This window comes from Oryctolagus cuniculus, chromosome 7 (genome assembly GCF_051225735.1).
Source record: "Oryctolagus cuniculus isolate XC-2025 breed Fujian yellow rabbit chromosome 7, ASM5122573v1, whole genome shotgun sequence".
Lineage (NCBI taxonomy): Eukaryota > Metazoa > Chordata > Mammalia > Lagomorpha > Leporidae > Oryctolagus > Oryctolagus cuniculus.
Genome location: NC_142873.1, coordinates 94,451,448 through 94,466,686, shown reverse-complemented (window position 1 = coordinate 94,466,686; position 15,239 = coordinate 94,451,448). Strand labels below are relative to the sequence as shown.

At 35.6% G+C, this 15,239-nt stretch overlaps 2 protein-coding genes across 63 annotated transcripts in view; one reads left to right on the top strand and one right to left on the bottom strand.

The window, feature by feature from the left end:
* NEXN (nexilin F-actin binding protein) overlaps window positions 1–1,481 on the top strand; it is a 56,943-nt gene extending 55,462 nt beyond the window's left edge. For 11 of the 13 annotated variants that reach the window (XM_089300443.1, XM_070078196.2, XM_008265034.5 and 8 more), the window contains 2 exons: window positions 119–476; window positions 564–1,481. In XM_089300443.1, coding sequence (XP_089156569.1) covers window positions 119–476; window positions 564–577 — 372 coding nt within the window. In that variant the 3' untranslated portion in view covers window positions 578–1,481. Of the gene's footprint in view, window positions 1–118 lie in introns of all 13 variants that reach the window. The other 2 variants (XM_008265035.5, XM_002715905.6) reach the window with 1 other exon arrangement.
* A 989-nt stretch (window positions 1,482–2,470) lies between these two features.
* Window positions 2,471–15,239, bottom strand: part of FUBP1 (far upstream element binding protein 1) — a 37,094-nt gene continuing 24,325 nt past the window's right edge. For 4 of the 50 annotated variants that reach the window (XR_011390622.2, XR_016210948.1, XR_016210951.1 and 1 more), the window contains 6 exons: window positions 14,823–14,897; window positions 7,450–7,595; window positions 5,772–5,866; window positions 4,875–4,920; window positions 3,837–3,973; window positions 2,471–2,698 (listed from right to left, as the gene is read on the bottom strand). Coding sequence is in view for 26 of the 50 variants with exons in the window: in XM_008265015.5 (XP_008263237.1) it covers window positions 4,813–4,920; window positions 7,450–7,595; window positions 7,676–7,735; window positions 14,823–14,897 (389 nt within the window). In the remaining 24 variants the exon portion in view is untranslated. Of the gene's footprint in view, window positions 4,921–5,646; window positions 7,219–7,449; window positions 7,596–7,675; window positions 7,736–14,822; window positions 14,898–15,239 lie in introns of those variants that run through there. The other 46 variants (XM_070078200.2, XM_070078201.2, XM_089300449.1 and 43 more) reach the window with 20 other exon arrangements.

The following is a 15,239-nucleotide window of genomic DNA, read 5'->3' as shown; positions in this document are numbered from 1 at the left end:
TTTTGTAGTAAGAATGTTCACATGTTCTTTAAAAACCATTTACATTCAATACCCTAAATCACTGCCCTGAAAATACTGCCCTACAAATATGAATCTGAATGCATTTATTTTAATACAGAAAAGAGATGATGATGAAGAAGAAGAGGGCAGCATCATGAATGGCTCTACTATTGAAGATGAAGAGCAAACCAGATCAGGAGCTCCATGGTTCAAGAAGCCTTTAAAAAACACATCTGTTGTAGATAGTGAGCCAGTTAGATTTACTGTCAAAGTAACAGGAGAACCCAAACCAGAAATCACATGGTGGTTTGAAGGAGAAATATTGCAGGATGGAGAAGACTATCAATATATTGAAAGAGGAGAAACTTACTGCCTTTACTTACCAGAAACTTTTCCAGAGGATGGAGGAGAGTATATGTGTAAAGCAGTCAACAGTAAAGGCTCTGCAGCTAGTACCTGTATTCTTACCATTGAAAGTAAGAACTGATCACTCTTTTAATCTTTTATTCTTATAATTTTTCCTTTAAAACAATCATTTTTCTTTCTTTCTTTTTTTTTTTTAGCTGATGACTACTAGCTCCCATCCCCTGTCCTCTGGAACTTTCTCTCTCCAACTTTCTTACTGCATCCATCCTTTCTGTGGCGGGGCCAAAAAAGCAAACCAGAAGTGCCACTGTGTTGACTTCTTCCTTCTCATAAGTCTTCAAATCACAAGTTCATCTAAAGAGTATCTTCCTTTATTTACAAATGAGCACCAGATTTATATTATGCAGTAGCAATAAAATTATTTAACGAACAGGGAAAGTTAATTATTCAATCAGAACTCATTATAAAGGCTGTGTATTTCCTGTAAGAGTTTACAGCAATTATGTTTAAAAAAGAAACCCTTATTTTGCATGAAAGAATGCCATCTATGAGCCTTTACAAATAAAATTAGTTTGAAATAGCTGAGACAATGAATTTGGAACTTTTCAATTTGAGTGGGCTTTTTTCCATATTTTAAGTACTTGATTTTTGATTGTTATAGTTTCAAAGTCTTTCTTAAGCTGATATATTGAGGGGGAGGAACATCTGTTCTTTCACAGGAAAAGAGAATCATGGGAAAAAAAAAAGAAAACCATTGCCTATAGTGTTCTGAATGTTACATTTAACATGTATTTTTTTGAAGGTGTGTAATATACAAATTTATAAAGCAAATATGTTGTGATCTTGCCTAAAATAACTATATTTTAATGAGAAAACTTTATATTAATAGTTCATGCAGGAGAAAACAATTTCAATATAATCAAAAGTTTAAAGATCTAAGAAAATTAAACTTGGGAGAAAATGGCAGAACTTCAACCTAAAGTTACAATCTTTAAAATGTTTGTAAATAATTAGCTATTGTGTTCTATTAAATTGTTTTATATTTTAATTTTCTGGAAGACAGTTTTATTTTACAGTGTAAACCAATAATAAAGTAACTTGTGTATTAAAAAGTCCTTCTGTATTTAAAGACTTGTACCTGAGTTGTATTGGGCTTCATAGTTAAAACCAATACCTGGAATACCTGCATTCCCTGTCAGAATGCTGGGGTTTGAGACATGGTTCCGCTCCCAATTCCAGCTGCCCAACCAGAGGCAAAACATAGTTTAAGTAGTTGGATCCCTGACACTCACACAGAAGACTTGGACTGAGTCTCCAGCTTCTTGCTATTGTGGGCATTTTGGGGAGTGAACCAGTACAAAGAGCTCCAAATTTTAAAAAATCGGGTATTTACAAACCCCTTATCATATGTATTTACATCCTTTTTTAGTAAAATTTATTCTAAAATATCTGAAAGGTCAAGAGTGACACAGAGGGAGAAACAGATATACCAGACATACATCTTCCAACTGTTGGTTTACTTCCCAAATAGCCCCAAGAGCCACGCTGTGCCAGGCCAAACCCAGGAACTCTGTCCAGGTTTCAGGCATATTAATTAAGGAGCTGATCAGAAGTAGAGCAGCAGGAACTTGAACCCGGCACTAATACTGGATGCCAGTTTTGAAAGTAGTAGATTAACCTGCTGTACCACAACAGTGGCCCTGCATATGAATTTTCTGAAAACCAGGGGAAGGCATCTAGCCTAGTGGTTAAGCTGCTGGTTGGGACATGTGTATTCCCATACCAGAGTACCTGAGTTCAAATCCAGGCTATGCTCTGAATTTCCAGTTTCCTGCTAACACAGACCTTAAGAGGCAGCAGTTGATGTTCAGGTAGTTCGTTTGGTCTCTGCCATCCATATGGGAGAACCTGGCTGGAGTTTCTAGCTTACAGCTTCAGCCTGGTCCAACCATGGCTGTTATGGACTTTGGAAACTATTTAAGGAAAAAAACCAAAAAAAACCCCACAATATTTTCTCATAGCAAACTTTTACTCAAAGTCAAGTTTAAAGTGGACAGTTCTTTTTATTGGCTATTACGTACAAAAGACACAAGGCACTCTCTTGTAATGTTCATCAATGTACATTTTTATTTTTTTTTATTGAGGAAACCATAATGAATACAAAATTACAGCAATCATGGGTCTTTTTACATACAATGTCATTAAAGCAAACTCTAAACCACAGGTTGTAAAGTATTCAATTTACCTCAAGTCCAAGCTGCATCTCCCTAAGACACTGTTCCCATCACAGTAGCCATTTTAAGCCAATCTTCTTTTTACACACGGGTAGTTTCTGTAGAGAACACTTTTCTCAGGACGAAAATGCATTGAGCATGCATAAGAAAAAATATATATATATGTGCAAATACATTTAAGTTTTTTAGGGGTATCACTGATGAAATTAAAACCCTTGGATTTATTTGCTTCTTAAAAGCACCAGTTTAAAAATCCCTCAAAAGTTTATATTGTGGCAAGAAAAAACAAGTGACTAACTAAACAAAAACTCAGGTTATTTTCAAGAGTCAAAATTTGCAGAAAACAAAATAAGACATTCTCATTGATTAGTAAATTCTACACCATTATTCTAGACAACATAACTTTCTAAGCAGAACTGGTTTTACTGGCAGAGTTTTCAAACAAATGAAAATGTTATCACTTCTGAATACATTCCTATTCCCCTCTGAAGGTTCTCTGCTATTCCTACTCAAATCCATCTTTATGAATAAGATATTAAGGATAAATTTTACAATTTTTATAAACTAGTATCAAATGACTAATTTTAGTATTAAAACCATTTTCATTAATTAAAAAATAAAACTGTACTTCTCATTTCAAAAAGAAACATTAACCCACAGAACTCTATCACCACACTAAGATGTCTTTAGAAACTGAAACATACTGTCAAAAATTTTTAAGTGCTAAATAAATCAATCTAAACTAAACATTGTTTCCTAACATCCAATGCATTCAAATCAACTGGCTCACCTTTTCTGCTTTCCATTTGTTTCAAGGTTAAGGTTAGCATCATTAAAAAAAATGCTTATATATCAGTGAAGGCTTACGGTAACGAATAAAAAATTTTCTCATGAGATAGAAACAATGTCTCAGTATCTATTAGCATTCATCTATATTTTCTGTTATAAAAATGAAACTACAACTACCCAAAACTTGACAGGCTCTTAAGGTTCCAAGAGCCCCTTTCTATCATCAAATCTTAACATACCTAGCATTGACTATTAAAAACACATATACACTTAAATGTGGTGCAGTAACTACACAACTTAAGAAATTTAACAGTTCATGGAACATTTAAGATTCAGTGAATAGCACTTTAAAATGAAAAGTGATCAAAAGCAGGTACATTATACCCTATACCATATTATGTATGGGAATACATTTCATATTTCTCAATTATGATGTGCCAATTTTACCTTCTACATTGAGCCCTTCTATGGTCCATGCTCATCGGCTCACCAATGGCATACACTCAAAGGATTCCTCTTTATGGTTAACTATCTCAGGACCTGATTTTATGAGCTATGATTTGGTGCTTGCAGCATCTTCAGCACTGTGTGTGAAAATGAAGGCAGTATTTTTGAATATTTTTCTTTGTTGTAGAGATAAGCAGGAGTTTTAAAAGGATCAGCACATTTTAGAAATCTTATAAACAAGACTGAAATGATGCTGCTTCAATACATTCATCTTAACTCAAAATATGTACCAGTTAAAATCATCTATAAGAACACACAAACATTTTAAACTGGCAAAAAAAAAAAAAAATAAAATGCAGCGTCAGTTATTAAAATATTATAAATCAGAAAAATATTGGTTGCTACAGATTATGAAAGGTTATTTGCTATACAGTTAACATTTCACTGATGCACATGCCTTCATCAAAACATACTGCTAGTATTCCTTATATTTTTTTCAGCATATATAAAAGTTATGAAAACTGAGTTGTCTAAAATAAAAATCGTAATAAAACTCTGACCCACAATAACCTTACTGAATTACTATAGTCAAAAGTAAGGAAAGAATAAAGAAATCATAGCTTTGGAGGGCAAAGAAAATGTCCTGTCATTCATATAAACAGATTGTGAAGGCTGTTGAAGTTTCTGACCAAGTGATTTCCTACACCTTGAAAACTATGTAACTGTCCTTTTTTAGTTTAACACTTCTATATTTGGGGAAAAAATACAAAAAGATTTGGATGCAGCTCAATTATAGCAGCAATCTACTCATCACTTTGTTTTAAGAAAAAAAAATTAAAATAAAAAACATTACCCAGAAATGTAAACAGCTGCTTGAACAACTTACAGACTTTCCATTAAAATGGTAGCATAAATAACAAAATACATTTTGGGGAAGCAGTGGCAGATTGCTTTTGAATACACAACCACAAAAACCTCACAGGGACAACATTAATGTACTGAAATATTTATTTATATATGTCCTTAGGTTGTGCTTACCTGTTGCTTTTGCAGCAGAACCTAAGGTGGAAGGTCTGGGAAGGCACTGTGAAGTATAAATAATTGCACTGTTTGCAATTAATAAAGATTTTAAACCTTAAATGAATCAAAATCAACAGCCTCCAATTTGTGAGTAATGATACTGAATCCAACTGAACTACTTCTTTAGTTTAATTAATAAATGCACCACTTTCCTAAAAGTTTATCTAAAACAGTATCATGCAAAATACTGAAATTATTCACATCAATACCCTAGTCTTAAAGTTAACAGATAACTAACTCCTTAACTATTAACTTTGAAACTAGAACTACATTCCCAGGTCTAAATAAGGGTAAGGGAAGTCACTCCAGGTTATATAAAACAATCAAAAACATTTCAAAATATCTACAATGAACTGTACTGCTATTTTCCACCCTGTAAGTAATCTCAACATTTATGTCCTAGTACATCTTCCTTTAAAATATAATCAAAACAAATGGTGCTCCTCATCAATGACAGTATATTTATGGTGTTAAGTGCTACGTTGCTCATTATTTGCAAACTAAGACAACTCCTGTCTCATACATTTCAAGTCTTTCATATTAGTATCAGATATGCATATTTTACACTGAAAAACAATATTTCAGGAGCACCAGTATACTATTCAACTGTTAATGATCAGTTTTCTTTAGCTATAGCTAAAGCATATAAAAAATACTTACCCATTAAGCTCACTTTAAAAAAAATACAGAACTATGTATTATTCTATATTAAATTAAGAAGCAGTTATGGTTTTCCAAGATATCAGCACTGTATTCCAACATAATATTCAAACAAAGTATGGCATTTGCATTATGTGGAACATTGACAAAAAGAAACTGTTGCAGTTCATCAATTTGTCATTCTGATGTACTTACAGTGCAATGCTCCTTGAAGGAACACAATCAAGGATGATACACAGCACAGTCCTCCTCACCCCTACAGAGCTAGTTCTATACTGGCTGGATCAAACCTGCACTTCAACAGACAATGGCAAGACAGACTGTATTTGCATGTAGTCTAATATATTAATATGCAAAGAGCCAACAAATATGCAAAGAGTAAAACAATGGATTTCAACAAAATATCAGAACTTCAGCATGAGTGTTAAAGAGTAATAAAATGATTTCAAGTACATAAAAAAAATTAAGTTGATTCAATGATTGGACTTGTGCATTTACAAAACAAAGCTTATCTAAACTGCAAAAAGAAAAAAAGAAAAAAAAGCTTGAACGTTTCCATACCCCAATTATGTTTCAATGGCAGATGCAATGTAGCTATAATTTTGCATACTAGTCACTTTTCTACCCTAAATTTAGAAAGAAACACACTAATATTATATACATTGAAAGAATTGCTTTACATAAAGAAAACTTTTTATTATACTACTCATATTCACTATCTGAAAACTGTTTAAAAGTAGTTATGCTGAAACAGTCTTGAAAAATCAAGTAAGAACAGAAAGGTTAACTGTTATAGCAGCAGTACAGATCTGAAACAGTGGTCATGTATAAAAAAGGAAATTTCACTGTTAATGCAATGGAAGTATGCCAAAAGATCACTGTACACACATGCAGTTTTTAATCAAACAGAAGGAAAAAAAATGAAGATATCAGGATTACTTGTGCTGAAACAGCCAAATACAATAAATGGAAAAGATCCTCCAATCTACCACTATACTGCAAGGGGGAAAAAACATGCCAGTGTTTAAAACTCAATATTTCATGGGGAAAGCTTATATATTTGTGTATATGTATCTTAATTTATCATTGCTAAGAAATTATCAATCTTTTACCCACATATCCAACTTACCGACACAGGAGGTTTCATATCATTTATTGTAAAGCACAAAACAGGCATTTTAAAAGTGAAAGTATACATTGAAAAAGTACATTTATATCACAAAGCATTGACCACATAATAGTTGCAAATACATTTGCTGGAATGTGTACATCTACACTAAATACTAAAAACAAACCATTTTCATTTCTACACAGAAATATTAACCTCCTATCAGTAGTGATAGATATTTTGTACATTTTTCAAAAAAAAAAAAAAACACTATTTTAAACCAAAAACAAAATTAAGATCTTCATCAAGTCGTCTGCATCCATATATTTAACAAAGGTTTTTTTCCCCCACACAATGAAGCAAATACTGTATTGTCCACTTCTTATTATTGGCCCTGTGCAGAAGAGATACATAAGAAATACACAAAAAGTTAAAGAAAATCCTTTAAATGGAGCTAATTCAGGAGTGAATCCTTTAAGAAAGAAAAACTGGTTAATATAAATGGTGGTGGCTTCTTGCATGATTTGCAAATCCCTGGGGGAAGAAAATTTATTTTTAAAATCAATGGCATTGTAGAAATATTCAGCACTCAGATGCCAGAACGCATTATTAAAACAAAAAACCCAAACAATATACCATAGTACTTCATTTAGTTATACTTCACCAGATATGAATTTAAAGGCAAACACTCCCAAACAGACAAACAGTAAACATGCAGAAAACATGATTGGAATGGAAACAAATAAATCAGTGAATTTATTATACCTGAGGTGCTGGAGGATGCTGTGGCATTCCCTGGGGACTTGTCTGGGCATAATAAGCTGCTTGCTGTCTATAGTACTCAGCCCAGGCTGCACTATAATCTGGCTGACCACCTGGTGGAGCACCAGTAGGAGCAGGAACTGCTTGACCTTTAAGAAAACACAACAATTTTGCTGCTGTAACCACAATTAAAAGCCCAAAAGAAACTCATTTCTAATAAAAACAATACCTTGCTTCTTGTAATATTCCTCCCAAGCCTTTGAATAATCTTGTGTCTGCCCTTGTTGACCTAAAAAAAACCCCCTAAATTTTAATACAAAATTATATCCGCTGTAAGTACAGGTTATAAAGACAAAAGTACAGAGGGTCAGAACTGCTCCTGTTTCACTTTAATTATCAGTGTCAAAAACTACCCTGAAATTAAAAAAGGAGAATGTTCTCTGTTTTCTTTCACCTTTGTATTAATCATTTTATTTCTAGTGCATAACTATGAAAAAAAAAAAAAAACTTTACCAAAATCTACATGGCTTTAACTAAGAAAGACAGAGATTCAGGTATAGTCCTTGACTCAATTAAACAGTTAACCAATGCTCCAAATAAATTTGGAAGATGGTTCCTTGGCTGCGAGGATGAACATATGATGAGCAAGGGGGAAAAATCTTGGGAGTCTCCTATCCATATGGATAATAATTATAGCACTGTTCATAAGTAAAATGCAAGTCCTTAACAGAGTTACAAAAATATGCAGGGGAGCAGGGTTAAAGGTCATGATTTGAAGAGTATTTAATTAGTAACCTTGAAACTAGTCATGCAACACAAAATATTCAGTTAGGCCAATGATGGAATTCAAAGATGATGGCACGTATTATGCAGGCTGGGTGTTCATCAGATTATACAAATCCGTGTAAGTATACTCTACCATATATACACAGTAATGAAATCATCTAATGATCTATTGTTAGATTGTGTCTCCAAGATATAAGTGGGTCCTTTTCTAGGTAGGATGATTTTCTGAATTTATAAGAGATATAGTAACCAAATGCAATGCCTGAATTTTGAATGGGCTCTGAATTAAAACAGATAAATAAAAGATACTTTCCTAAAGACTCCAGATAAACGCTGCCTGTATGTTGGGGATACTGAGTGAATTTAGAACAAAACAGGTACAACTTACTTTGAAGTGGTTCATGCACAAACATATTTATATATAAATAAGTCATGAGAGCACTTCAGAAGCTTGCAGAAAAATGGAATTAAAAATAAAAATTTAGGGACAGGTGTTGGGAACAGTGGTTAAACTGACTGCTGCTTGGGACAAACTCATCCCAGATCAGAAAGCCTGGTCCAGAGTCCAGCTACTCCGATTTAGATCTAGCTACCCACTTAATGTTCACCCTGGGAGGTAGCAGGTAAATGGGCTAATAAGCACATGGGTCCCTGCCATCCACAAAGGAGACTCAAATGGGGTTTCATGCTTTTGGCTTTGGCCTGGCCCAGCACTGACTGTTGTAGGCATCTGGGGAGTGAACCAGTGAATGCGATCTCCTTGCCTTTCAAATGAAAACAAATAAAGTATTAATTTACTTTGGTGCAAAGAAAATTTTGAAACCCACGCATTATAGAATTTTTCCCACCAAAATAAACTTATACTTTTAACCTTATTTTTCCATGAACACTTTGAAGTACTCCTACACCACAAACTTAATATTTGCTGCATTATTTTTCCAATATTCTGCAGGTATAAAAATTTTTGAGTTGGCACTGTGGAAGATTAAGCCTCTACCTGCAATGCCAGCATCCCACATGGGACCTGGTTCAAGTCCTGGTTGCTCCACTTCCCATCCAGCTACCTGCTAATGCACCTGGGAAAGCACTGGAAGGTCGCCCAAGCACTTGAGCCCCTACACCAATGTGGGAGACCTAGAAGCAGCTCCTTGCTTCGGCGTGGCCCAGCCTTGGCTGCGGTGGCCATTTGGGGAGTGAACAAGCAGATGAAAGATCTCTCTCTCAGTCTTTCTGACCTTCAAATAATTCAATAAAATCTTTTATTCATAGGTATTTTTACATATCATTCAGCTCTTTAAAAAAAAAAAAAAAGATTTATTTATTTGAGGGGCAGAGTTACAGAGAAGTCTACTATCCGCTGTAAGATTCCCTAAATGGCCACAACAGCCAGAGTTGAGCCGATCTGAAGCCAGGAACCAGGAGCTTCTTCTGGGTCTCCCACGTGGGTGCAGGGGCCCAAGCACCTGAGACATGCTGCACTACTTTCCCAGGCCATTAGAGCAAGGAGCTAGTTCGTAAGTGGAGCAGCCGGGACTCAAATCAGCATCCACGTGGGATGCTGGTGCTGCTGGTGGAACCTTAACCTACTATGCCATAGCTCTGACCTCTAAATAAAATCCTAAAAAAATTTTTTTTAAATAAAAATGGAAACAGGGGACCAGTATTGTGGCGTAGTGAGTAAAGCTGCCTCCTGCGACACTGGCATCCCAGTTTGTGTCCCGGATGCTCCACTTACAATTCAGATCTCTGGTAATGGCCTGGAAAAAAGTAGAAGATGGCCCAAATGTTTGGGCCCCTCACTCATGTGGGAAACTTGAATGAAGCTCCTGGCTTTGGCCTGTCCCAGCCTTGGCCATGGCAGCCATCTGGGGAGTGAACCAGCAGATGGAAGATCAATCTTTCTCTGTAACTCTTTCACATAAATAAATAAATAACTATATCTTAAAAAAAAAAAAAAAGAAAAACCATGTATTTTTTCCTGTTCAGCTCCTGCAAAGGACTATTTCTGGAGCATAGCTTCAGAAAGATATTCTGTAAAACTGGTTACTGTGTGACTAAAAGTCCTCAAAGAAGTGAGTTTAACATTTTGACCTTCTGAGGAGACACAATTCAAATTCAAAAGAGGTTTCAATATTTAGAAAACAACTCAACACTCAGGCATAAAAAAGTAACAAAATCATACCACCAGCCTTACAAACTACACACCTATAATGAAACTTGACTAAGTTATCAATAATTTCTTCTTTAAAAGGACTAAACCTCACTGTAAGAAACACTCATTCTAGCCGGCACCGCGGCTCACTAGGCTAATCCTCCGCCTTGCGGCGCCGGATTCTGTCCCGGTTGCCCCTCTTCCAGGCCAGCTCTCTGCTGTGGCCAGGGAGTGCAGTGGAGGATGGCCCAAGTGCTTGGGCCCTGCACCCCGTGGGAGACCAGGAGAAGTACCTGGCTCCTGCCATTGGATCAGCGCAGCACGCCGGCCGCAGCAGCCATTGGAGGGTGAACCAACGGCAAAGGAAGACCTTTCTCTCTGTCTCTCTCTCACTGTCCACTCTGTCAAAAAAAGAAAAGAAAAGAAAAGAAAAAGAAAAAGAAAAAAAGAAACACTCATTCTAGAGGGGAAAAAAAAAAAAACCAAACACTTAAGGTGGGATAAGCATGCAAGCATGAATAGACAACTCATCAGATTCAAAAGTTCCCTTAAAATAAAAAAATTCAAATGTGTCTAAAAGAAAATATCTAGCCTCTAAGAAAAACACTTGGTAAACTGTTAGCACTTAGCATTCCAAACTTAAAAGATATGTAAGAAAAATTCATTTTACCCTTCCAATTTAAATGAGAAATACAACTCAGTTTGTCCAGTTGGAAGTAGACAAAGAACTCTTCCTCTCTAATTTCCTTAAGACTTAGCTCTCTCTTTTGGCCTCCTTTACCTCTCTGCCCCTATTAGGCATGTACTTCCTTTCCCTGTTTCCCTTATTCCTCTTTAGTTACTATTTGATGCTGAAAAGTTTGGCCTACATTTTAGTACAGTATCTCTACATACAGCTTAAAAGCATATGAAGTTTCACTTTCATTTCATTTCACCTAAAAGACTTGCTCTGGGGTTCACTTACAATATTCTAATACAATCCAACAGCCAGTCTTGCTTGAAAATATATTCACACTAAGTTCTCTTTCTATTCACCTGTCTCTTCCCCACAACTCCTCATCTTCTCTTCCTTTAGGTTTAAGGTACTAGATGCTAAGAGTTTGGAATGCTTACGGTCATGTAACATTCATAAGGTCCTTCTTTAATTCAAACTTTTTCCAAAGTTTACTCCCCTAAAGGCTGCAGCAGCCAGAGCTGGGCCAATCAGAAGTCAGGAGCCAGGAGCTTCTTCCAGGTCTCCTACGTGGGTGCAGGGGCCCAAGCACTTGGGCCATCCTCCACCGCAATCAGCAAGGAGCTGGATAAGAGGAGCAGCCAGGACTTGAACAAGTGCTCATATGGGATGCCAGTGCTGTAGGAGGAAGTTTAGCCTACTATGTAGTCTTAAGCATCTTTAAAAAAAAAGTTCATTTTATTCCAGCTTCAAAAATACCTACTTTGACATTGTTGCTTTATTTATGTGATCTAACACCCCTTTCTTTAATCATCTAGAATCTTTTTTTTTTTTTAAGGTTACTTTTTTATTTGAAAGGCAGGGTTACAGAAAGAGAAGTAGAGCTTTCAATCTGCTGGCTTAATCCCCAGATGGCTGCAATGGCTGCAGGGAAAGCCAGGAGCCTGGAACTAGATCCAGGTCTCCCACAAACATGGCAGAAGACCAAGTACTTTCAGCCATCTTCCATGGTTTTCCCAGGCACATTAGCAGGGAGTGGACTGGAATGGATCAGTTGGGATTTGAAACAGTGCTCATATGGGATGTTGGCATCACAGGTAGTGGATTAACCTGCTGTGCCATTGCCAGCCTCTAGAATGTATTCACCAATACTCTTTACCAAGTTCCCTTTGTATTATCCTAGAATTTTCTCAGAAAACAACTAAACTCATAACCTGTCAAAAGAGGTCTTATTAAAGAAGCAAATGATAACAAATTATTCAAATAGGAAAAACTGAAATTAAGCTTAAAATGCTGCTGTGACATTCTGCCTTGTTTGAGGAATCAGGCAATCTGGAACCCTAGGAAATCCTAGCACTGTCCCTGCAGAGTCAATAAGGAAGTGGCTTTGGATATAGACTTTATTTCACCATTTTATACTTTCTTTTTTTCCCATATTAAGAAACTTGAAGACTGAACAGTATTAATATTATGTATGCTTTAAGATCTCTTAGAGAATAATTAAATGTAACTGAACGAAATTACTGTAGTTAAGCAAGTAATCATTTGAAAAAGGACTTACACAGGAAAAACTATGTATAATCCTGTTCAGCCTGAACCAGTCTCAGCTATGTGAGTCATTTGGGGAGTGAACAAGCAGATGAAGATTTTTCTCTCCCTGTCATTCTGCCTTTCAAATAAATGAATCTTAAAAAAAAAGTGTGAGAGAGAAAAGATGCTCATGTGTTATTGTTTGAATAACTAGGTTCCTGACACCCACTTGGGAGACTTGGACTGAGTCCCCAGCTACTGGCTTTGGCCTGGCCCAGTTACAGCTGTTGAGGGGACTTGGAAGAGTGAACTGGAGGACAGGAGCTCTCTTATCTCTCAAATTTTAAAATGTACAGAAAAATGTTATATAATGGAGGAAATAGCTAAACCAAGCCACTTTGATTGTAAAACAGGTGTTTACTGTAATATTACAGAAAAAGACAACACAGAAAAGATAGTGGTAGAGAGGATCTTCGGTAAAACATAGTGTTATTTATTTCTATACCATCTTTTCATAAGGACTTATGACTGTCTAGCACACTATCTCTAAGATTAGGATTTTACATAACAGTTGATGGCAAGGTACAATGTCTATGCTTAACAAAAGCAACTAGAATTAAACACAACCACTCATTTTGGGGAAGTAAAATATGAAAAAGCTAAACAGTAAATTAATTAATGGTCATGCTGCAAAGAAACATTAATTTAAAAGCACAAAAATTAAGCTCATTCTCAAATCCATTAATGGGCTTTTGTTTTTACCTACATAATAATAAAGTGGGGAACATGTCTGGCATACTATAAATCAACTTGGAGCTAAAGGATTTCAATCTAAACATGTGATACGCCTATTTCATCAAAGAAAGATGAGTATAGGGTCTGGTCATTATATTGTCAGGGCATGATTATTAATGAAACCCCTATTATTTCTCAAAACTATCCTAATTTCAGATTATAAATTTTGTAATCATTCTAATTAGAATATTAAATATTTAAGTTTTAAGTGAAGTTTCTTTCCACACAATTTCAGTTGTGGTAGATCTGCCTGAAGTAAGCTGAGTCACAAATTATGATTATTAATGAATCACAAATTAATGAATCTGTTATCAAGGATAAGGCTCAGCATGTCCCTCCTGGAAAGCCATATTCATATTCTTTCTCTAAGCAGAAACCAGCTTTATAGAGTACCTTCATCATCAGATGTATGTACTTTTATTATTATCACCCTTCTAAAGATTTGTGCTTTTGTGCAAAATGAGAACTATTTTTTGGCAAAGAAAATATACTGAAATTTATGAGAATCACAGAGTTTATCTTACGTTAAAATTCTCTCTTCTGTGCCAATGAAAAGCAATTTTATCTTTGTCTAGCTTTCATTTGTGCCAACTAGCTGTGGTTAAGTATGTTGATTTTAAAGGACTAGGAGCTTAAATTGGGTTCCAATTGGTCCCTAAAAAATTTAGGAAGCAAGCTTGGACAAGTCTCTCTTGGAATCCGAATTCTGGTCTCATCACTTAATTTTGTGATGTTTCTCAACATGCTCTCGTGAAATATCAGTGAACATACAGTTCTTCTCCTTCATAATTGTTTAGAGTAATATATTTAAAAATTACTTAAGAATGGGTATCCTCCATTAGCACAAGATGAACAGAAGGCAGGGCTCCTACTTGTTATGTCCATAATTGCTTTCTCAGCATTAATCAGTGAAGCTTAGCATATAGTGTACGTGCTATAGCTATTCTATAAAAATGGCTTTTCTTGTGATTGTTTTTCCTTTTTCATATATGCAAATATTACTTAATCTTTTTGCTTCCTTTGTCACTGTGTATTACCTCTCATGTGCTGAGTTTGCAGCAAAAATAACACCACACACAACCACTTTTTGCTTTGGACTCTAAAATATAATTCTTTTGCCATAAAAGGCTATGTATTTAGACTAAAAACTGTCTGTGAGAAAAATATAGGAACAATGTCATCAGTATACCAGTGTCAAATGTCACGTATACCAGTGACAACATTTCAAATTTAAATAACTGGTTGACAAATGCATGCACTAGTAAAATGAGTTTCTTCTAAGTCTCAAGTCCAGTCACTTCAAAATGCAATCTTGCTCCATTATTCACCTCAAATAAGTGGACCAAAGTCATCTAATTTTTTTTCAAAACGGTCAACTTCCTAAGGTATTAAGTGCTTCAGTTTAATCAAATATGTATTTTTAAAAAATGTACAACATACCCATTTTTTTGTAGTACTCTTCCCAAGCCTTTGTATAATCAACCTGTCCAGCTGGAGCTGGATTCTGCTGATCTCCTTGTTTAAGGGGGGAAAAAAAAGATAGATTAATGTTTTAGGAAAGCATTTCAGGGCTTTTTCTTTTGCCCTTGAGTGTAAGAATTGGCAGTGGCTTGCCCTGGGGTAGAGTCTAGCAGGGAGGTACTGTGTAGTAGTGACATCCCTGCTGGTGTCAAAGACACACGATGGTGGGAGGCTGTATATATGTGCTGGGCAGAGAAGATGGGCTACATTGAGGTTTTAAGTAAACTAATGTCAAATAAGGAAGTATATTGAAGATATCAGCTTTCTCACCATTTTAAAGTATGAAAATGGATAGGACAGCAAGAACTTTGAAGTGTTATAACAGACTTACAGGTC